The sequence below is a fragment of the Lacerta agilis genome, chromosome 3, assembly GCF_009819535.1.
Source record: "Lacerta agilis isolate rLacAgi1 chromosome 3, rLacAgi1.pri, whole genome shotgun sequence".
NCBI classification, from domain to species: domain Eukaryota; kingdom Metazoa; phylum Chordata; class Lepidosauria; order Squamata; family Lacertidae; genus Lacerta; species Lacerta agilis.
Genome location: NC_046314.1, coordinates 80,567,692 through 80,592,156, shown reverse-complemented (window position 1 = coordinate 80,592,156; position 24,465 = coordinate 80,567,692). Strand labels below are relative to the sequence as shown.

Genomic DNA, 24,465 nt, shown 5'->3' with positions numbered 1-24,465 from the left:
CTGATTCCATAGCTAATAAAGTTTACTGATGCTTTCTGGATTGTTGCTCCATTCAGAATGGCAGTTCCCCTGGCTGAAAGATTTAGGATGTCTCTGCTATGTGAGGTAAGGGGGTAACACTGGGCTCTTTTGATGAGTAGGAAATTGTTCTACTTTCTCTGCCAGTGCTTAGAGCATGAGATTTACAAGCTGTCAGACCAATGGTTCATGTTAGCTCTGCATGTTGTCTACCAACAGTCTTCTTCTTCTTTGGTGATTACTCGTAGCTGAGTAAGATTGTCTTCCATAAACATGGTTTTAACAATGAGTGCGTAAGTGACTGTGGAGGCCAATTCTGGATCCACATACAATTCTGGCCAATTCTGGATCCACATGTCCTTCCACAATGGGGACATTGGTTTCTGGGCAGGAGTTGATCACGGTGTGGTGTGGATTTGCCAAGCGTGCCTTCCTCCAGTGTCTCTGAAAATTTTTACACATCACTTGAGAAGACAGGCAAACTAATACCAGTGTATTAGCAAAGATCTACCAACAGCGGCTGGCAGGCAGACACCTCAGTGCGGTTAACAAGTAGGGCATGATGCTGACAGTGATATCCACCATCTACTACTAAACGCCAGCAGTCTTGGAGAGCAGAAGCTGCACTTTTGGCTGTCTGTGCAGCTTCTGTCCTCCTTTTCTTCCTCTAATCCTTGTCTAAAAGCCATATATGCTAGTTGGCATCGCAAACATCCTATGGCAATGAATTCTACAAGCTGATCATGGGTGGACTTCTGTTTATTTGCCACAAAACAAATGCCTGTCAATTTCAACAACAACAAAAAATAGATTTGTTTATAAAGGAGAAAAAACCAGTTTGGCTCTCTCCATGCTACCCAGTTGTGAAGCTAGGCAACATTAAACTGCAGATTTAATAGCCTTATGGATGACAACATGTACGTGCCCATGTATTTATTTATAACATTTATACACCACCTTTTCCTCCAAGGTGCTCAAAAGTAGCTTACAAAGTCCCCCCCCCTCTCACAACAACCCAGTAAGGTAGGTTAGACTGGGAGGCAGTGCCTGGCCCAAGGTCCCCAGTAAGCTTCAGGTCTGAGCAGTGATTTTGAACTGTCATATTCCAACACAACTTCCCAATGGCCTTTAATTTCAAACCGAGATCCTGCCATGGGGGGTGGGGGTGGGGTGGGGAGAGGGATGCCCTCTTGCTCATTCTGCAGGGTTCCTGTGCTGCTGCCCCTGATGGCACCTAGGCTGCCCCACAGGATCTCCCGCCACGCAAGGCACCGACCCAGCCAAAGCAGTCATTGGAAGTGGTGGGGCGGCCTATCGTCGGGCCAGCAGGCCCAAGCCAATTCACGCAGAGATGAGAAAGAGGGAAAGGAGCTCCTGGCCCGGGTGGGGGGGGGGAGGCGCCAATCCTGCTCGTAGTTCATGGAGAGGCGTCTCTCCTCCTCTCCCCCCCCCCCCGCTCCCTCCCTCGAGTCTGGGCTGAAGGAGTCGCAGGTGAGAGGTGAGCGGGGCTGGGCGTCCGCCTGCGGTTCGGGGGGCCCTGGGCTTCCTGGCTCCTCGCTCCTTTCGCGGCAGTCGGGCTGCGGGAGGCGGAATGTCCCAGGGAGGGAGCAGGGATGTGTAGCCACACGCAGCCCCTGGCAGCCGGCCTGAGCGTGCACGGCGGCGGCGGCGGCGGCGGCAGCAGTAGCGGCGGCGGCGGCGGCTGCTGCAGCAGCAGGCGGAGCAGCAGCGCTTGCAGCGCCAGCAGGAGGAGCGGGGAGGCCAGCAGGCAGCTTGGCCGCCGCGCCTCCCGAACCCCCCGGTGCCCGGGCAGCGTAGGGCATGGCAGACCCGCTTGGCCGATCCCCACGCTAGTCTCCGGGCGGGGGGCAGGCACGCACGCACGCCCCTAAGGCGAGAGAGGAAAGAGCCGCCGACGCGAGCGCCGAGGTGAGGACAAGGGGAAGTTGCGCGCGTGTGGATATATGTCTAGGGGTGTGTGTGTGTTTGGAGTGGGGTGGCGGCGCCCAAAATGGGAGCGATGTGTGCTGGGGAAAAGCTAGAGGAATGGGGAGGGAGGGGATCCCAGGGGATGTGAGGGAGGGGGGATCTGCAGAGGGTTGGGGGGTATTGGGTTGTGTGTGGTTTTTTTTACCGAAATGGCAGGGAAGCTGGATTTGGGAGGGAGGATCCGACAGCACGCGGGCGAGGAGAGCGCCTGCAACAGCGGCCCGACGGGTGTGGGTGGGAGGTGGAGAGAGGAGAAAATGGAAGAGATGGCAGATGGGAATGCCTCCCTGACGCTGCCCCCTTCCTCGGTACCCAGATTCCCCCTTCTTTCTTTTTCTTTTCTTTTCTTTTCGCTCCCGCGGCTGTGATCGGATGGAGGCTGCTTCGGGATCCTCCCTCCGCATGTACGCCGCTGCGGGCTGGGCTGGGAGGAAAAGCCTCTCCGCGCTGGGAAGGGGCAGCAATCCATGTGGGCGCAGGGAGGGTTTGCCCTACCTCGGGGTGAGGCGCCCTCTCCGAGAGGATGCCAGGAGGGATGTCTGCCTGCCTTCCTGCCTGCCTGGCGGTGGTTGTGGTAGCAGCGACGGCAGGAGCACGTGGGGCTGCGGGGGGCTGCGGGGAGGAGTGATCGGGAGTGGTTCCTTCTCCTTCACCTCTCCGAATTGAAGGCAACCCCACTCCGGGCTAGGAATCCATGGTAGGGCAGCGACATGGTAGGGATGGATCCCGCCCTGCCCTGTCCGCCAGTAGGGGCCAAAATGCACAGCACTCGGGAGATCAGGCCAACACGTGAGGCGGGAGGCCTTTTTGGAGACACCCGACCCGCACAAGCGAGGTTCTCATCCCGACCCGCCGCAGTCCCAAAGGGCTGATGCAAGAAAAGAAAAGTCATGATTTTGTAGTCGCCACTCGAAGTATCCACACGTTCTAGAAAGCAGCAACATCTCTATAATGTTGATTGTGAGCCAGTTGACGCTGGTCCATCAATGTGAGCGGGGCGTTGCTATCACCTGCCTGCCTTCTTACTTAAATTCATTCATTCCGAGGGGTGGCCCTGGCTGTCAGCTTCCTCCTCCTTAATTTTAGTGCTGCCATTGTAGGACACAGAAGGGAGGAGGGGGAGGAGGGGGATCGGGACAAAACTAGAATGAGTGAGTTGTCTCTCTCTGCCTGTCATTGGCTCTCTCTGTTGCCATTGGCTCTGTTGATCTCAGTGGGCGCCAGCCACTACTGCTCCCTAGCATTCTTCATTCCCTGATTCATTGAGACAGTGAGACCCGTTTCACAGGTTACACAGAGACCAGGGCAAAACATGGGCTTGCCATCAGATACACAAGCCACAGGGAGCTGGAGGCAGTCATGGCTGCTTAGCACAGCTGCCGTTTTTGACAGAGGGGTACACCTGTTAAGCTTCTTAGGTCTGTTTTTAAAACATCTAAGGTGTACTCTTAGATGTGCACCTAAAAATACATCCTATGGTACTTGGGAAGATCTATGAGCCCCTCCCAGCTTTGCTGCTTGACAAAGATTTTCCATCTGCAGTTGAGCAATGTATTTTTCCCTTTTCTTGTTAAGGGAGAGGTGGCTGGCCCCACGTGAAATTAGGGGTACAGGTTTGGGGGCTAACAGTGGGAAGTTGTGGAGGAGGGAGGCAACATCTACATTTGGGGATAATTTATACCTTCCTCCCCAGTACATTGCCTCCACTCCATACAATAATCCATTTGACCGAGCCTCTGTTGGTTGTTACTGCAGCAATTCTTCAGCATTTTCAGTTGGCTGCCTAAAGCAGAAAAGCAAACATCCTATCTTCAAATATGCCCAGTCCAATAAAATCCACAGGCCCTTTTGACCGCACAGCATAGTTTGGCTCCCTATTGACCTGAAGACCAGTAATCGGAGGATTCTGTTTATGTTACTCAGTCCACTGATTGTCCCCTTCCTATGACTTCCATGCAGTTACGTAGTCTAGGATGTCATCTTCCCTAAATCTTATAGACCCATCTGGCGACCTTCACTCCAGTTAACCCAAGGAAGCCTCATCTACTTGCAAACCTATATAGACATTCTGAATCCCATTTGTTGTCCCAGGAACGGTTAACTCATCGCACCCTGCTATGATCAAATAGCCCTCCACTACTTGAGAGAGATTGAGAGAATCAATTTGTAATGTTGAGAATCCATGGCAGTTGCTTATATGACACCAGTCATTTTGTGAAGGATACTTCAGCATGCTTCAAGGTATTGAAATTGTTGCTTGAGGAGTAAATACACAAATCTGGGGGGGGGGCAATTAGGAAAAAAAATGCTTTAGGGTAGCCTTGAACTCCGAGAGGTCATATCTCTGCTTTGGAGATTTTATTGGGAATGGAAAAGAGAAATGACCTTTTCAATGACATGCGGTATTCAGCTGGGGTCCTAACAGCTCAGGAGGAATTGGCTGCCAACTGTTCATCCTTAATCCATAAATTATTTTATAAGATTCACAGGAATCACTTTGCCCTCCTCTGATATGCAGCAGCTGTTCAGCAGCACAAAGTGCCACACCATAACACAATACTTCAGGGTAGGAAATGAAAGAGAATCTTCTGGCCAATTGTAACAACAATTGGCATTTGGGGGGAAGTAGTAGAGTACAGTTACCCAAAGCAGAATATGACCAGAATTCTATACAGGCTAATAAAAATAACACAGGCTTTTAATAATCAAACATGACTAGAATCTTTATCTGAAAGCTCACCCGAAATATCCTTCTAACATATTCTGTGTCATTGGCAGATGTGGCACAGATGCCATTCTCCCATAATAGTGCTATTAGGTGTCACCTCAGGGTATAAGATCTACGCTACAATATTACATCAGTTTTATGCCAGTTTGACAAGCTTAGGTTGTCCCAAGGAATCTTGGGAATTGTAGCTTAATGAGAGTACTGCGTATTCTGTTGGCAACTCATAGCCATTTACTCTCAAAACAGCAGGCCTCAGGGTGCTCAAAGGAGAGGTAATGACTGGTAAACCAATATTTCTCTAGTGTAGATAAGAATACGCTGGAGATAAGCCCTCAGTGGGTGTGCCCTGTCATTTGAAGAAGAGTAAATATGTGACAGCTGGATAGACTTTGTCTTCTATCCCAAGGACCTCATTCATGTACTACTGTGTTTCCAATATGTTGTATTTCATTGAGGTCTCTCTCTGAAGTAGGAAGGGCCTTTCTGTTTCTCCCTTTTGTGCCTGGCTGGGAGAAAAAGAAAAACATCATTTCCGCTGTCTGTCTGTATTTCTTACCAGAATCACTTCTACATTTCCTTTGGTTGGGTTTACAGCCTCAAATGTACCGCTAGCCACATATATGTGAACATTGTGAACAAATTGTACGCCCATAAGGTAGATAGGCATGAAACGATCCTGTTAAGAATCTGTTTGCTCTGGCCTCCTGATTACTAACTGTCTTCTAGCATATGCTTCAGTCAGTTGTTCACAATTCCTTCAATATTGTAATGGCCACAAGCTTTTTACACTATAGTAAGTTTGATATTCATCCATTAGCAGACGCCAGAACTTTTATTTAAAATAGAAAGCATAAGATTCACACATGCTGGCCAAATGGTGCCTGCCTATAGCAGCAATACCTTCAAGAGGGTGGGACTGGGCAGTAGCTATCTCTAAACATAATCCACCTCCCAGGATTACTGTGAGGGTACAATAGAATTGTCCCTGTATGCTGCTTGGAGTTCTTTGGTGGAAGGTGGGGGCCGAAGCTAAGTGACAGAGCAAATGCCTTGCATGCAGGAAAAATGAAGGTCCAAAGTTCAACCCCTGACATCTCCAGTTAAAAGGATCACATATTTATCATCACTTGCCCTTCACTAGCAAGCCCCAGGATGGGTAGCAGATAATGGAAAATACCCTATCAGTCCAAATAAATGCTGAGTTATATAGACCAGGCACGTCCAACTCCCAAGAGACTGTGATCTACTCACGTTATAAAAATACTGGCTGTGATCTACCCATTGTTACTTTGGAGGGGGGAGATCTACCACGATCTACCACAGATGTCCAGTGATCTACCGGTAGATCACAATCTACCTGTTGGACATGCCTGATGTAGACCAATCATCTCACACAGCATAATGCAGCTCCAAATGTTCGTTGGGTTGGATGCAAATGTGATGATCCAGTACATAAACCTTATCATCTTAAGAAATGGCAGCAGTACTGCTCCAGAGAGATTGATAGCGGATGGAAACATCCAAGAGTTGTTCTAGAGGGACATAGGAAGAGCTGCAACTAAAAACCAATATTTAGCAGTGTTTTAAACATCAGATTGGTGAGCTTCCAATCCTCACCTCTAGAACTCAACCCACACAAAAGTGCTCCTGATTGTATTAACCACCTGCCGAAGACAGAGAAGTTAATTCTCTTTACTCCCTTCCCCCCTGATTCTTAGCAGCGTAAGAAGGAGCATCGTTACTTAGGCTATAATCCTATTTTCTTTCGCTTAGAAGCAGGCCCCATTGAATTCAATGAGACTTACTTCTGGGCTGACATGCAATTTCTTATTTATTTTTGTTCAGCAATTTTCACCCTATTAGCATATGTCATGTTATCAGTTAGAGGTTTGCATTGAGAAGAAACGCAACACCGATATTGTTTCAAAATTATAGCCTGTGCTTTGGAACACCCCTGGGATGCTTTGATGGGAGATTTCAACGATGTACAGGTTCAGGGGTGTTTTCTCTTTCTGTGGAGGAGGCGATAGGAGTGTTAAGGTAAAAAAAGGGGGGAGGGGTCATACAAACAGGTGTTTTGTTTTTTCACTGCATAGGGGCAGACTCAGAAAGCCCACTGTTCTTGTCCTTTCAGCCTCCAAGCTAAGGGAAACATTGACGCAGCTGGCATTTGTTTTAAAGAAGAATGGAAATAATTGTGTTTGGAATAAGCAATAATAGTGTGCTGAACTCCATGATACCACTGCGGAGGTGCCAACATCCTGGTCTGACTTTGCCTTCATCCTCTTGTAGGTGACTATCTCGGTGGGGCCACGCTGACCATGCTCAGGAGCTTCTGTCTTCAGCTCATGTCCTTGCTTTGGATCCTGGTGGCCCATCACCATTTTACACAAGGTGAGGATGAGTTCAATGCTCCTTTGGCTTCACCTGGGAATGAAGTCTCCTACAGCAGAAATGTAAAGGGTTCATTCCGCAGCGGCGTGCAGAAACCACCATTTAACGCCCTGTGAATGATTCCTCTTGTTCAAAGAGGTCTCCCTTTCTTCAGGTGCCGGGGGAAAAACACATGAGCAATAAACAGTACTCAAGTGTGTGGGTTTCATCACTTAGTTGTCCTGTAGAGGCTATAGAGGAGGGAGCCAAACAAGGTAGGGTGGTTATGAGAACATCCCTATCTACGGGGAAATTGCCTCCTGCTTCCTGCAGGGAGTAACATGCGGCTACTTTCTTATTTCAGGAAGGGCCGTAGCTCAGTGGCAGAGCACATCCTTTGTATGCAAAAGGTCCCAGGTTTAATCTTTCATGTCTCCACTTACGGCTGGGAAAGACTCTTGTCTGAAACCCTGGAACAAAGGGAAACTGCCTTCTACTGAGTCAGACTATTGGTCCACCCAGCTTAGCATTGTCCACACTGTTTGGCAGTGGCTCTCTAGGGTAGCAGATCAGGTCTTTTCCTGTGGAGATGCTGGGGATTAAACCTGGGGCCTTCCTGCATGCAGAGCAGATGCTCTGTCACTGATGTGTTGACGCTGCTGAACTCCATGGACCAGTGGTCTGACTCAGTAGAAGGCAGCTTAGTTATTACATGTAAGGAGAAGAATGGTCTAGCCTTCTTCCCTGGTTGTGAGCAAACTGAAATATCACTGGTTGACCCATCTTGTGTAGCAGACTGAGCTTTTGTATAGTGCTGCATGAGATTAACAGAGCTAGAGGTAAGTTTGTGTCTGTGTGTGCATTCATGTCTGACTCTATGCTTCTGTGTGAGTTTGGGTAGACAAATGGTAGGCTACTGTACTTGTTGGGTCTCAGAATATAGTGCAGCATAGAATTGTAGAGTTGGAAAGGACCCCAAGTGCAGGAATCTCAGTCAAAGCATCCATGAAAGATGGTCATTGAATCTCTGCTTAGAACCCTCTAAGGAAGGAGATGTTGAATGAAATTGCTAATAATTGTATAAAGTATCCAAAAGGACAATAGGAAAATGCTGTCCCATGAATTTTGCTGCTGGTGTCCAGGTGGTCTGTTGGATAAATCCAAAGCAGCCTCAGCAAGCAACAGATCTGAGTGGAGGAAGGGGCTTGGGGAAGGGGCTGCTTGACCCTTCCCGCTATGACCATCATTCTGCTCAAAGCCCCCCTCTCTGCTTTTCCACCCAGAGGGGGAGGCGACCTGTGACTAGCCCCATGTAGTTAGAAAAGCAGCAGGAGCGTCATTTGCAGTGGGGAAACGGTCAGATGGGAAAGAGTCCAGCAGCTCTTTCTCCGTGGTGTTCTTTTGCTCAGATTTGGGATTTATTGTGCCTGGTTTGCATTGAAAAGACAGAAGGAAAAGCACAAGGGAGAGTGACATGCAGCTAATACAACATTGAACTGGCCCAAGTGCCAAAGCTTAATATGTTTGTCCCCTGGCATTTGCCCCTGCTGTCCCGGACACAAGGTGTGCTTACTCCCCCCCCCCCGCCTTTGGTGTTTTTAGGCATGCAGTGACACCTGCTGGGCATTCTGTGAAAGGCCTTCAAACGTCCCTGGTACAAGCCATGCCCAGGGGCCAAACTAGACAATACAATATTCAGTGTATGATCACAATTGTGTATCTTCTTCACATGTTGTAAAACAGAAGCCGTTGCAAAGGCCTGATCTGGATTATGACCATAGCATGGAGGAAATGTGTGTGTGCTTTAAAAAACAACAACTCCCCCCCCCCAGGTTTTCCTAACAAAAACCACACATGTACACAAGCTGCTATTTGCCCTTGGTGGGAAGATGCTATTTGCACTCATAGTTTCTTTCCTTCTGGGGCAAATAGCAGGTCTGGGAGGCAATTTTAGTTACGAGAATTATACTGGGGGAAAGACTTAATTCCCCTATCCTCCATGCCACAGTCCAGATAGGCATGGACCAATCTGGTCCTCCGCAACTGCTGTTTTTATTTTTATTTTTTAAGGAGACCGTACATAACACGTTTCATCAGGTATGTAACATATTGTTAAGTTTAGCCCTGGGAATATGGGTGTATCTACACCAGACAATTGTACTGGGTTAAACTCATTCCTTTTCCATTGGGAATTCTGGGAACGGTAGTTCTCTGAGAGGAGCCTGAGAGGGGGTTGTCATATTTCAAACAGTGAAAATTGTTGAGCTTTTCTAAAAAACACACACACACAAAATGCCGTCTTTGGGCTAATTTTATTAAAATGTAGTATAAGGTAGTATAAAACCAATGTAAGTGGTTAAGGCTCGCGAGCGCACATGATCCAACAAGATCATTGGTTCCTAGATCATCACTTGCGGCATGGCACATGACAGAAGGAACAAAAAGGAAAGGTGAAAGTTAGCAGGCAGAAGCAACAGAGCCTTCAGGTGCCAAAAGGGAGGAGGAGGGAGGGAGGGAGGGAGGGAGGGAGGGAGAGAGAGAGAGAGAGAGAGAGAGAGAGAGAGAGAGATGGCAGGACCAGGGAACAAACAGCTCAGTTACAGCCTTGGAGACATTTAAATAAATAAAGAGAAATCAATCCCTTGGAAAGGGTCTGATGCTCATCTCAAGTGCTGGGCCAGAGAAATGGAAATATTGGGGGCCTACAAGTCAAATTTCCAGAGTGCTCCTCAGCTATAGTTGCTTTGAGTATATCTGTTCCTCCCTCTGGGCATTCAAGGTAGCAAGGAGTCTCAGTACAGCAGTGTTCGTCTCCCTTCCTCAGATTAAGTTTTCCCCCTTAGGCTGGAAAAAACAGGAGGTGTCCTGTGCCTTGCTGTGGCTTTCTTTAAATTGATGCTTTAGCCAGTCTTGTGCCATCCATTGCAAGCTTAGATCTAGTTACAGGTAGGTAGCCATGTTGGTCTGCCATAGTCAAAACAAAATAAAAAAAAAAATTCCTTCCAGTAGCACCTTAGAGACCAACTAAGTTTGTTCTTGGTATGAGCTTTCGTGTGCATGCACACTTCTTCAGGAGTGTGCATGCACACGAAAGCTCATACCAAGAACAAACTTAGTTGGTCTCTAAGGTGCTACTGGAAGGAATTTATTTTATTTTATTTTGTTTTAATCTTAGATCTGACATCTCCCACCAGCAACAGCTACCGTGTAGGCAGCAATCTTCCTTGTAGCAATTGCAGACTTTGCGTGGGTCATTCTCTCTTGTGACGCTACAAGCCATTCTTAGCAAGAAATGTAAGCTTGGGGAAAGGAGGGCACCACTAAGGGAGCCTGGTTGCTAAGGGATAAGGCTGCAAACTTAAGCATATTTACCAGAGAGAAAGTTGCATTGAATTCAGTGAGGTCCTATTCCTGCATTGCAGTGGGGGTTGAACTAGATGGCCCTTGGGGTCTCTCCCAACTCCATGATTCTATGCAGCGGTGAGGAACCTGTGGCCTACCATGTTGGAATCCACCTCCCATTGGCCGCAGTCAGTACAGGCAGTGGTCAGAGATGATGGGAGCTGTAGACCAAAACATCTGCAGGGCACCAGTTGGGTACTCCTGCTTTAGATGATGATTTGTAGTGCTTTGCTCACTTCAGAAGGTGGGCAAGCTGACTTAGTTGAGTTTGGGGGCTTTCTAGCACATTCTGCTGTGTGGCCCTCAATCTGTGCTTCACACTTTGATCGGATGGTACCAGTTGGTGCAAGCCTTCATTCTGCAACTGTACTGTGGTGGTTATAGAAATGGCATGGCATTGTTTCCTGCTTGGCAGGGGGTGGGACTGGATGGCCCTTGTGGTCTCTTCCAACTCTATGATTCTATGATCTGTGCTGCAATAGGGGGAAATGGACTTTATCTTTAAAGGGCAAAGAAGGAGTAGATAGGTAATGTTTCACAAAAATGTAAGGGGTGGGGAATGAATTAAACGTTTCCAAAACAGCATTGTTATGGTGGAGATGTACAAGATTGTCTTGCTGACAGCAGCACAATGGGTACTATCCAAAGGGAATTTCCCATAAATTCCTCTTGATCCATGCTGTTTTGTTTGCTAGAAGTTAATAGAAGTATTTGTTATGCTTAGCTTCATTCATACTGTCGGTGCTTAATCAGAGCAGCTTCTTAAACTGGATTAAAACTTGGAGTGCTTCCATATTAGCTTTCTTTCAGCAGAATGAACAGAAATTAATTAGTTAATTAATTTTAATTTAATGACATTTATTTACTGCTTAATGTATTTTTAAATAGCCATCCAAGCTGGTTGCATAAAATAATAGAAAATATACGTAAAAAAATACAATAACACCAATAGACTTTTAAAAGAAGTAGGCGTAATATAAAGATAAAAATGCAGGCAAAACACAATTAACTCACTCAGTTACTCCTGAGAATTCAGTTGCCACTCTTCTCAAACAGTTGTATTGCGCAGCAGCTGTGGGGGAAAGGCAAATTGCATGCTAGGTATCAGTAATGGAATTGAGAATAAAACTACTGATACCACAATGCTGTTATGCTGTGTAGTTGGAATACTGTGTACAGCTCTGGTTGCTGTACAATATCAAACATCAAAAATTATATTGCCAAGTTGGAAAAGAACAGAAAAGGGCAAGCAAAATTGTCAAGGGGATGGAGCGACTCCTTGTAAGTAAAGCTTGAACTCACAGCTGTCCATGGAGGCGCAGGTCAATTCTGTGTCCAGGGCAACTGTGTACCAGCTCCATCTGGTACACAGGCTGAGACCCTACTTGCCCGCGGACTGGTGCATGCTCTAGTTATCTCCCGCTTGGACTACTGCAATGCGCTCTACATGGGTTACCTTTGAAGGTGACTTGGAAACTACAGCTAATCCAGAATGTGGCAGCTAGACTCGTGACTGGGAGTGGCCTCTGGGACCATACAACACTGGTTCTAAAGGATCTTCATTGGCTCCCAGTGCGTTTCCAAGCACCATTCAATGTGTTGGTGCTGGCCTTTAAAGCCCTAAACGGCCTCGGCCCAGTATACCTGAAGGAGCATCTCCACCCCCATCGTTCAGCCCAGGCATTGAGGTCTAGCTCTGAGAGCCTTCTGGCAGTTCCCTCACCGTGAGAAGAGAAGTTACAGGGAACTTTTAGAAGACATCTGAAGGCAGCCCTGTTTAAGGAAGTCTTTAATGTTTGAAGTTTTATTCCATTTTTAGTGTTCTGCTGGGAGCTGCCCAGAGTGGCTGGGGAAACCCAGCTAGATGTGTGGGGTATAAATAATAAAATGATGATGATGATGATGATGATGTTATGTTGTTGTTGTTGTTGTTGTAGCAGTTGGGCCTTTTCAGTTTAAAGAAAAGGTGAATGAGAGGAGACATGGTATAAAAATTAAGCATGGCATAGAGAAAGTGGCTAGAGAAACATTTTTCTCCCTCCCTCTTAAGACCAGAACTCGTGAATATCCATTGAAGCTGATTTTTGGAAAATTCAAGACAGGTAAAAGGAAGTTAAACTATGGAACCCATTCCCTCAAGAGGCAATGATGGCCACCATCTTGGATGGCTTTAAAAGAGAATCAGATAGATTTGTGGAGGATAAGGCTATTGGTGACAACTTGCCGTTTTGGCTATGTTCTGCCTCCATGATTGGAGGCAGTAACATTTCTGAATACCCGTTGCTGGAAACTGCAGGAGAGAGTGCTCTTGAGGTCAGGTTCTGCTTGTGGGGTCCCCATGGGCCTTTGCTTGGCCACTGTGAAAATAGGAGACTGGGTTAGATGGGCCACTGGCCTTCTCTGCATTCAGGGCAGGTGTCTTTCTGTGTGTAGGGTGGAGACACATCAACTTCATCACTGCTTTGTTAAGTTTTAAAATTCAAGATACTGCAGTGCTGGGGGACACAGATCCTCTCCTTAATTGTGTTTGTGGGGGAAGGACCTTCTCCAGGAAGTGGCAGTAGCAGTACTGGTGGCAGCCCATCCAGTCCAGCATCCTGTTCTCGCAGCGGCCAACCAGATGCCTGCGAGAAGCCTGCAAACTGGTATTCAGGAGCATGAAGAGAGAGCCGGTGTGGTATAGTGGTTAGAGTGCTGCGCTAGGACCTGGGAGACCAGAGTTCGAATCCTCACTCAGCTGTGGAGTTCACTGGGTGACTTTGGACCTGTTGCCATATCTCAGCCTAACCTGCCTCACTGGGTTGTTCGTAGAACTGTTAAGTTGTAAGGTACCCCCCCCCCACAAAGGCTCATCTAAGTCCAACCCCCTGCCATGCAGGAATCTCAGCTAAAGGTTGGGAGGATAAAATAGGGAGGAGGAGAACCATGTACACCATCTTGGGGGGGGGGGAGGCAGTAAATAAATGCAATAAGTAAATAAATAAAGTAATCATGCAAAGAACATGTTTATTTTTTATCAGTGGCTGCGACATTTGCAAGGTGGATGCAATTAAGTACAGTTGCCACAGGACAACTACTGTAGCATGGGCCCCTCATCCCCAAAAGGAGATGTCATTTGAAACTAATAAGCTAGCTTCCCCTGAGTCAGGCCACTGGTCCATCTTCCCAGAATTGATTTCTTTTCTGGACCAGCAATGACTCTACAGGATTCTGGGCACATATCTCCTCCTACATGGTCCTTTTAGCTTGTGATGCATCGAAAGCAGGTGCTCTTAACACCTGAGCTATGGTCCACTATCCATCCTGGAGGGAAAGAAGAGCGGGTTGCTCATTTGGAAAGGTTATTGTTGCTTCAGATTCATTTCTTTTTTGCGCTTAATGATTATTGTTTGCATCCTCTTGTCTGATGGTTCACTGATCTATCTGTGTTGTGATTGTCTCCGAAAGGACAGTTCTGTTCTGAATAAACAAAATAAAAAATAAAAAAATACTTCCAGTAGCACCTTAAAGACCAACTAACTTTGTTCTTGGTATGAGCATGCACACAAAAGCTCATACCAAGAACAAACTTAGTTGGTCTTTAAGGTGCTACAGGAAGGATTTTATTTTTTATTTTTTATTTTGTTTCGACTATGGCAGACCAACACGGCTACCTACCTGTAACTGTTCTGTATATTGCAACATAGATCTTGATCTCAGTCTGTCAATTGCATATTTAAAAATTTCAATAAAATATGTATTTAAGGGGGAGGGAGACAACAAGCAGCATATGTTCCCAGCTACAAAATATGGAGCCTTCCGCAGCTAAGAAAATGAAGCACTTCTACACTCTGAAGCTTAAGGGAAGACAGCATGGATGGCATGCAATAAATGGGCAGAAACTTTTCCATTTATTGCACTAGAAACTGGTCTTGTGATATTACAGATGGCAGGAAGAGGTCATACGCAACTGGGAGAAGTATATGCTGGAAAGGAAAATGGATTGTACACACTTCTTTCCCAACCCGGCAATTTGTGATGGGTTCACCACCCTATTCCTGCTGCCACAAGTTAGCCATAGCTTGCAATCCTGACTTCCTGGTGCAATAAGTCCTGCTCTCTGCTTTGCCTTGCAGGTGATGACTGCAGTGACCACTGTAACTTGGCTCATGGAAGCTGCGACGAGGACGGCAAATGCAGGTAAAGCCATACTGTACTTGGGTGCTGTTAAAGGAGAGGGCTGCTCAAACGCGGCGTCACTCCAAACCCTGCACATTTTGTGCCAACCACCCCAAGATGTAGTGTCCTGTAAGCTCCTACTCTCAGAGTTGGCCCAATACATTTTGCTGCCTGGTGCAGCAAAGGGCAAGATGGCGCCCCCTCCCGTTCAATGTATAGAAGCTGACAGAACTAGCCATTGATTTGTATTTCAACACTGGTGTTGAGACAGCCCTGCCTGAGGACAGCAGGCTGGCCTAGATGGTGCAAAGTAAGCTGTGTGGCACGCACAAATGTTTTCTGCAATCCAGGGCCAGCCCGCCTGTGAAGCAAGGGGAGGTGACTGCCTCAGGCAGCAGGATCTGTAGGAACAGCAGCTCCAGCCTCTAAGGAATGCGTTGCCCGCTTATGCTGCCACTGCTGCAACAGCTGTGGCATGCTTCTTGGAGGTTGAATCTGCTGCCTCCTCAGCAGAACCCCCATGCCACCCCTACAGTGGCCTCTTGGTGAATATGAGGTGCTGCTGGTCTCCCCTCACCTTTGGGGAGGGAATGGTGGGGGCTGCCCTCTGGGGTCATCTAGGTTCTGCACCCGCCTGGTGTTTCAAAGCAGGCTGCCCCCTCCCCCCACCGTGGCCTTTGATTCCCACTTGAACCATCAGGTAAGGTTTATTTTATTTTTAAATAAATTTTATTTTTCAGGTTTACAGAGATACAAATCCAATATTTCCCCAATAAGCATTTATATTTTGACTTCCTCCCCCATCCCTTTTGCAGTGTCTTACATTTTTTTTAAAAAAATTAAAACCTTCATTTCCCTCATTATTCCAATTAAGGTAAGGTTGATTTTATTCCCTCCCTTGTTGCCAGTGTAGATCTTCACTCCTCCCTTGTTCCCGATGTAAATTTTTACTCCCCTCTTGTTCTTGATATAGATCTTCACTCACCCCTGGATGGGTGGGCGCCATTTTGTTGCTTGCCTCAGGTGTCAACCCCATGCTGCCACTCCTCCCCACCTTCCTGCTTCTGCTGCCTGAGGCAGCTACTTCATTACTTAATGTTAGGTCTGGCCCTGCCGGTTTTTCACCCAAAAGTCCACTTCATAGGTAATATTTTTTCTACATTAAAAAATCTCCATGCATGCCAAAACATACGTACATTTTCCTGTGTTAAGTGGGATATGTACCGGTAAGTTTATCTCACCACCAATCCATAGATGAGATGACCGCTGTGTGCAGCTGTTGTCTGCTACATGTACAAAAGAGATCATTTCTCCATATATATCACACTTTCCTAATAGCATTTTACACAGCATTTTACAGTGAATGGAAGAGAGTGCCTTGTGTGAGCGATCTGAACCCACTGTGTATCACTGAGGTGTGTGGGTCATGTCCGAGAGCCAAGGAGGAAGCACAGATCCAGGGTGAAAGAGATCGTAGCACATAATTTTGCAGAGAACTGCATATGGATTTTCTCTATAAACTTGAGGGCTAGAAATTTACTTTGAAATTTAATTAATAGTGGTATTTTCAGGGATCCAAATTCTGGCCCACCCAGAACAATGGAATATTTACAGTCCTGTGTTTTGGTAGCCATTTTTAGGGTAGATGTTGACTTGTTTTGCAAAAAATATCCCTTGAACGGTGAACATCCTTCTTAATCTGATGGGTTGTTCTTTTGGTCTCTGGAGAACAGATTATTTAAGCAATCTGTTTACATCTGGGCAGGGAGATCAGCCAACCTGCTATAGGATACTGCAGCCTCAAACAGCTACTGAAGAGCAGTGTCAAAGGGCATTGCCCATTCAGCACCTGCTTACACTACTGAGGCTTTGTATTGTTTTTACGGCATTTTACAGTGCAATAAAACATCCCACATACGACACTCCCCAGAATAGGTGGATAATAGCATTTCAAAAGTTTTATAATTTTATATGACTGTTCTGTGTTATCAGCCAACATTGCACAAGCTTTCGGATAACATATGTTGATCGCTAGAAGTTGCAGCTAGGAAATACCTGAGCTGCTAGTGTCTTTTATTAAATTTATTTTGAATTGCCTAAATAAAGACCTCGTCTGGAAACCAGTGTTTTCAGCTGAAGACGGGAGAGGCTTTTGCATAGATACTATTTTAGATCCTCCTAAATCCCAGGATTTCAAATGGGCTCATTTCCTACAAAACAGCTTAACAGTATCAAAGAAACATGGGTAAGATAACTTGCTACAACACCACAATAAGATTCAGACATTATTTTGAGAGTTTTACAGTTTTAATAGAGTACTGTTGCCATCCCTGGGTTGCATGCTTGCATCAGGCCTCCTTTTCCAACCCAGTGCTGGATTTGGCAGTAGGAAACACATCCATGCTGCATGTGTCTTGCCCTGGCACACAGTCACTAATACAACAATTTTCAAAGCAAAGAAAAAAAAGGGAGTAATTTACAGAGCAACCCTATACACACATTATGCTAGGGCTGGCAATTTGCCACCGCTGTGTTGGTGCAACAGCCACTTCTATCTAATGAAATGCTCAGCCCAGGAAGTAAGGGAAAACCACAGCAAATGCATGGTGTTGGTGAGGGAGGGAGAGAAAACAGGGAGTGGTGCCATCTGAGGGCTCTGCCAGGGCTCATGCCTCAGTCTCTCTCCCCCCCCCCGCCAAGCCATTCATCTTTGGGAGTTGTAGCAGAACTCTTGCGTTTGCGGTGGCTGTTTGTTCTTCTCCTTGCTTATGAGCTATGTTGCTACAAAGCAGCTGCAGTGGATGCAGAAACACACCTGACATTCTGATGGCTGTCCACTCCCATCAAGCACAGGTGCTCTTCAGGGCTGGGCAACCTCCCAGATCTTTCCAGATGCTGTTGGATACCAACTCCCATCAGCCCCGGCCAGTAGCCAGTTGTCAGGGAGGATGTAAGTTGCAGTCCAACAACATCTGGAAGGCCACAGGTTCCTCATCTCTGCATTATAAGATGTGTCCCTCTTTCTCTCGCTTTCCTGTGCAGAATGCTCTCTCTCTCCCTCAATGGTTGCAAGGGAGGTTGGGTGTTTGAACATGGTTCCCTGAGGCTAGGGGTCTGGAAGGAGAAGTGTTGGCAGTGTGAGCATGTTCCCTCGCATGCTCAGGAGATGATGTTTGTGCAAAGTGCCCCTTTTGTGGTCTACCGGCCAATTTTATCCAGCGTCCGCTGGTTGTTGGGATTGTAACCAAAGAATGGTGCCTTAGGTGACTCCAGCAAAGTCGTGGCTGTTAATAGATACTGGACATGCACTCATGCCTTGCAGTGCAACACACACTGGCTGATGAGGGGGTTTATATGTTATATACATATTTTTTAAGGTAGACCAAAAAGGATTGAAGTCAGCCCACCCCTGCCCCACCCTGAAGACATCAGAGACCCAGGACTGATAGAAAAAGCCTGTGATTGTGTAGTTCAAGATGTACCTCTTCTAAGAAGGGCATCTTTCTCCACTGCAACTGAAGGATAGGGGCAGACGTTGATCTTTCCATTGGTCAACAGAGTTGTCCTGTGTAGACCAAGCTGGGTTTTTTGTAGGGGCCTCACCCTTGACTTTTTATTTTCTGATTTTTATCCCATCGGCACACCCAAGGTGGATTTTTTAAAAAAAAAATATAATGCAGATACCACTTTTTAATGCTGTGTTTTCCCCACTTGGTTTGTGGTTTGTGAAGGGTATACGTCTTGTTTCAGCAATTCCTTTTTTGCAGCTATGCAAATGGGAAGCCTGAGCTAGTGCCTCTGCACCACTCCCTCAGAGTGGCAGGAATGTGCAGCCGTGCATTTATCTGCCATTAAAAGAGAAGAACTCTGTAGGGGAGGCGCAGAGGAGCAAAATCCCCACCCACAGGTATGGCGCGAAAAAGAAACAACGCCCACAAGACCTGGGCTCAGTCTTTTTGGCACTGACTCACTGATTGCAGAGTAAACACAGGGCTTGCATCTAATTAGTTGCAAGGAACAGAGAGGCATGAGCATAGTATGAATCCCATGTATCACTGCTTGATCTTTGGTAAGCTGAAGCACTGGGGAAACCCAGCCAGATGGGCGGGGTATAAATAATAAATTATTATCAAATTATTATTATAGTCTAGTTATAAGTGTGGTGAACAAGGCTTGCCGTGAGTCATGTCTTGGTACATCCTTCCATTTTTGTTTGATCTTGCAATATTTTCTCAATATACTTTAAAATATGGGGGAAAGGTGCTTGATATGTATGCATCTGCTTAATTTCACAAAGAAAAAGTAGCCTGCGATATGCCATTGCCAGCAGCCCAATCTTAGGCAGGTTTACTCTAAAACAAGTCCCCTTAGTTCAGGGCGATGCACTCCTGAGTAAGGGTGTATACCAGGGCTAGAAAATGTGATGCCTTCGGAAGTTGCTGGACTCCAACTCCCATCAGTTCAAGCCAGCATAGCTAGTGGACAGGGATGATGGGAGTTGTAGTCCAGCAACATCTTAAGGGCACCACGTTGCCTACTCTCCTGGAACGCAGCCCCGGCGCGTTCCTATTCTCTCTGAAAACAGATGTTACTGGGGTGGAAAAGGAACAGTGGTAAAAGCAGTTTCCTGCCGATCTTGCACATCAGGTGTACAGCCCAGATTGTCCCTCCTGACCTATGGCAAAACCCCAAGGCAAATACCAAGGCTGGAGATTCCTCTGCTGTGTCCACCCACACATTTCTTAAAATAGAGATAATTTTCTCACTGTCCCCAGGCAATCATTAGATAGGCGGCACTCTTGGCTGGTTGACGCCCTTCACCAAAACTTGTGGTACTCATAAGCCCTACCCCTCCTCTTGCCTCCTGCCCAAAGTGTCTCCATTTTGCCTCACCCCTGGCTCCATCCTGCTGCTGCTGCTGCTTCAAGAATTCCCCTCACATTCTTGTGTGAGGTATTTGTTCCTATCATGCCATTGAGACCGAAAAGGATCCTGGATCCTGCCTCCACCCATCACCAGGAACAGAGACCATTGGTGGATCTACACACGGGGGGGGGGGAACTGCTATAAATAAGTCAGAAATTAAATCATTACAACCACCAAACACAAAAAAGCTATGTAAAAATCACATAGATTTTTCCCCCTCTCTGGCACCATCTGGTGTTGCATGTTATAACGCATTCAAAACGTTGTTTTTTGACTAATGCAACTGAGTCCTATGACTATTAAACGCCAGTCTAATGCCTTGCGATGTTTACTGCACGTGCCTGCGGTGGCATTCTCCTGCTCTGACTTTCTGGTTTTCCTTCTGCAGGTGTGACAAAGGCTGGGAAGGAGAATACTGTGAACAGTGTGTGAGGATGCCAGGCTGCAAGCATGGGACGTGCCACCAACCCTGGCAATGCATCTGCCAAAGTGGCTGGGCTGGCAAGCTGTGTAAGAAAGGTGCGTCACTCCACTTGGAACAGGGTGGGGACTTATTGAGGAGAGTCAGGCCGACAGGGAAAGGAGGGCATTGCAGTAGAAGGTGCCTTATACCAAGGCATAACACATGGGCTGGTACCAGCTCTCCAGAATTTCAGACAATAGCTTCTGCTGCTGCTGCCTTGAAAGGCTGAAACTCTGGTCCTTTGCATGCACAACACGTTCACTACCGATGAATGATGCCATTTCCAAACAACAGCAATTCAGCTTTAACAGAAGAACCGCACAGCCTTATTAGCAGCAGTAATTCGGCCGTCGTCCCATTTTCTGCTTTGAGGCCTCCCTGGAGAAAACAACCACTTTTGTTATTGACTCCAATACTTCCCAGCTACATAAAGTTGTCCTAGGGCCTTGGAGAACCACTGCTAGTCAGAATACCTTGGAAGTTGGATGGAATCCGTTCTGGAAGTCCAAAGCGTTCGAAAACCAAAGTGCGGCTTCTGATTGGCTGCAGGAAGCTCCTGCAGCCAATTGGAAGCTGCGGAAGCCCCATCGGATGTTTGGGTTCCAAAGAATGTTTGCAAACCGGAACACTCACTTCCGGATTTGCGGTGTTTGGGAGCCAAAATGACCGAGTACCAAGGTACAACTGTACGCAGTGCTGGGCTAGGAGGAAGTAAGGCAGCTTGATCTGCTCCGATACAGGATCCCACTTCCACCTTCAGAATTAGGGGCCACCTTTTCTTTGTATAGCCTCCAGTATCACAGTAAGTTAAAAAAGAGACTTTTGTGGGGGGTGGGTGTCTGGCAGGAAAAACCAACCCTGAATACTTTTGACCTGCATTTTTTCCTCCTCCTCTTTCCCCCCATCTCTTTCAGACGTGCATGTCTGTGAGCACCAGACCCCGTGCCAGAATGGAGCCCAGTGCGTCTACGACCGAGATGGGGAATATTCTTGCCTGTGCCTTGAAGGATTCCATGGAAAGAACTGTGAGCTGAAGACGGGGCCATGTGATAAGGCAGGGTGAGAGATCCTAGCAGAAATAGATGGGAAGAAAGGCAGGCACAAGGAGCAAAACCTTTTAAAGGCTCCAGTCCTTTGCCTAGGATTAAGTCCCTTTAAGCTCAGTAGGGCTTACCTCTGAGAGAACGCGTATAGGATCAGCCGTAAAAGGCTTTAACATGCACCATTTAACAAACAAGGATTTCAAGGCAGCGTTCAGTTTTATGACGACTTTTTGTTGTTATTTTTTCCCTGTGTGGTTTATTTTTACGTGTACCTTTTACGTGCACTTATTTTTTAATTTTTTTATTATAAAAGTTTATTGGATTTTACAAAACACAAGATAACAAAGAACACAACAACAAGACTAAACTACAAAAAGAAATACAAAAAGAAAACAATCAAAAAACATTACAAAAAAGAGAAAAAAGAAATTCCTCTAATTTTTATAACCTTATTTCTAATCTTATTATAGGACTTCCCCCGTTCCCTAATCTGCGTACATAATAAATCTGATTTAGCAGTTTCTTAACCAGTCTAATACTTAGAAGCCACCCAGAGTGGCTGGGGCGACCCAGTCAGATGGGTGGGGTACAAATAATAAAATAATAATAATGACTGTTATTAGAAATGCTAATGGTTAAGGGGTATTTAAACAGATGAATAAAATGTAGGATGGCCCATATGGGTGTTGTGATCGGTCCCCATTCTCTCCTTTCAGGTCCCCCTGCAAGAATGGCGGAGAATGCCTGGACCAGAATGGCTTTGCTGACAACTACACCTGCAAGTGCCTGGCAGGATTCATTGGCACCCACTGCGAGATTGATGTCGACGACTGCCTGATGCGCCCCTGTGCCAACGGTGCCACCTGCCTCGACGGCATCAACCGCTTCTCCTGCCAGTGCCACACCGGCTTTGAAGGGCGTTTCTGCAGCGTCAATGTTGACGACTGTGCCAGCCAGCCGTGCAGAAACGGGGCAAAGTGCTACGACCGCGTCAACGATTTCGATTGCCTGTGTCCCGAGGGCTTTGCCGGCAAGACCTGTGAGCTCCTTGCTCCGGAGCCGACGTGGGTCACCGCGTTTCACTCTGATCCCAAGGGGCACGGCAACGATGTCCTGAGAAGCACGGCCAGCAGCAACCCTTGGACAACCCAGTCTGAGCCCGTCCGGGTTGTGGTGACTGGGAAGCGGGTCACTAGCTACAGTGAGAAATCAAATGGGGGAGGGCTCTTGATCTCCGTGAAAGAGGTGGTGACTCAGCAGGACTCAGGGCTGAGTCAGTCGCAGCTGATTTTAGTGCTGGTGTTTGGGCTGCTCACGGCTGTCCTAGTCTTGGTAACTGTGTTGGTGCTGCTGAAGAACTGGCAGAGGGGGCGCCGGAGGTGCCAAAGCCCCTCGCAGTCTGCAAGGAAACTCCAGGACCAAGAGTGCCAAGTGGGCATGTTGAGTACGGTCTTGATAGAACCCAGGAAAACAACTGAGCTGTAAGGACCCCCTGAGTCGGAGCCTGGCCAACCTCTATACACCCACCAGATGAGTCAAGGAATTGTCCGAGCTGCATCCAGGGGGATGCTCTGGCCGTCCGCCTCCAAAGCACTGCGGGCTCTGATCGAACTCAAGGCCGTGCATCGCCAGGGAAGAGGATGTCCACAAGACAGCAGAGCCTTTGCTTGAAAGCGGAGTCCTTGAATGCATGCAGCTTAAAGCCACTGGCTTGGTGGCAGCAACCTCTTAAGGGCAGCCAAGGAAGTGCTGGGTCATGATAAAGCCAGTGCTGGAAACAGCAAGCAAGATGGGTGCATGTCATCCAACAAGCGCTCCAAGGGAGTTGCTAGAATGAGGCTAAGCATGGCAGAACAGGTTGTAGTATTTGGCTAAGCCCTTAAGCATCTGGTAACTCTTGGTCAGAGTCATTGGAAGTATCCTATGGCCTGTCTGTTTACTCAAGGGGCCCCAGGAACTGCTCTGTGTATGCCCCACCACCCTCTAGCACAGGTGATAATGGGACCCCCATTCTGCCTAGAGGCCTTTCAGTCTGTTATCAAACCCCATAAGCTTTCCTAAGGACCTTGTGGTGCCATGAGCCACTTTGCTGCCTACATTGACCATTCTAGATCATTGTCTTGCCCATTGTGTCCTGTACTATGTCCGGTCTTGATCTGGCTGCAAATGTTTGGAACCTCTGAAACAAAACCCTTCTCTCCCCACCCCGAAAGGTTTATTCAGACCCTGGTTTCACATATCGTGCTCCCTAGAACCTCATTTTCTCAGCTCTGGTGTCAGGAAGGGTCAAAAGCAAGCACCAAGCCAACTTCCCCTTCTCAGTCTCAGATTGTTGGCCTGAGACTCTTCACTTGCCAGAAAATAAATGGCTGTGTATGAAGCTGGAAATATGAGGCCTAGCAATCCTGATTCCAAGGCCTAGTGTCTGTGAGAGATCGAACTTGGGAGTGAACCAGAAGCAACCCTGATAGCACTTTTCAGTAGCACATGTTGAACCATACTGATGCCTTTAGGCAAAAAAGTATATTTCCAAGGATGAATCCCAAAACATTGGTCCATCAAGCTTGGTAGTGTCTGCACTGACTGGCAGCAGCTCTTCAGGGTTTCAAATTGGGGGGGGGGTCTTTCTCAGCCCTTCCTGAAGTTGGTGAGAATGGAGCCTGAGATCTTTTGCACGCAAAGGTTCTGTTCTGTCACTACAAAGTTATTCACCTTCCCTAAGTGGAAGTAAAGGTGGTGGGTGATCTCATAAAACAATTCATATTCGGCTACATAGTGACAGCAATGAAGGCAGTACACACATTTGGAAAAGGGTTGGAAAACTCATTCAAAGACCCATTTGCTGGAGGGCAAGATAGTCTGTATAGACACTGTCTACGCTTGGGTGCATGTTCCTGGTGCACGTCAAAATGCAGGTGGTGTCTATGCACACCGTTGCTCTCATCTCAACGCACCCTTTTGTTTGTGTAGGTAGAGATGCTCATCTGGAGAGGGGTGCTTGGGATGCTCTGTTGGCCCTGCCTCCGACTCCCACCTTCCTAACTTCTGCAGAGAACCTGCGTACATACAGATCCAGCATTTATAGGATCACAACACACAAAAATGGAAGGTACAAACTGCACGTTCAGAGTCTAATTGCATCGAGCTGTATGCACGCAGTCCCTTGCGCAGAATACCAACAAACAGAGGTCACAGGTGGGATCAGTAAGCAGAATAACATTTCGACCCAGGGTTGGGCTTCAGACTGGGGGTAATGCAGCTTCGTCGTCACGACAGATACCAGCCTGGTTGCCAAGGCAACAGGGACCTGTTCCTACTGCTGCCTTAAACGTTTCTGCTCCCTTTTGAGGGAACACTCCCTAGTT

General features: G+C 47.1%; 1 protein-coding gene across 2 annotated transcripts; it reads left to right on the top strand.

Annotated features, from left to right (window-relative positions):
- The first annotated feature begins 1,426 nt into the window (after positions 1–1,426).
- DLK2 (delta like non-canonical Notch ligand 2) lies at positions 1,427–24,465 on the top strand. 2 transcript variants are annotated; one of them, XM_033144513.1, is made up of 6 exons: positions 1,427–1,516; positions 7,028–7,129; positions 14,626–14,689; positions 19,983–20,113; positions 20,972–21,116; positions 21,817–24,465. In XM_033144513.1, the coding sequence occupies exons 1-6, from the start codon at positions 1,438–1,440 to the stop codon at positions 22,583–22,585; spliced, it is 1,290 nt and encodes a 429-aa protein (XP_033000404.1). In that variant the 5' UTR covers positions 1,427–1,437; the 3' UTR covers positions 22,586–24,465. The 2 variants fall into 2 exon arrangements, with proteins under 2 accessions (XP_033000404.1, XP_033000405.1); XM_033144514.1 differs by lacking the exon at positions 1,427–1,516 and adding an exon at positions 1,734–1,947.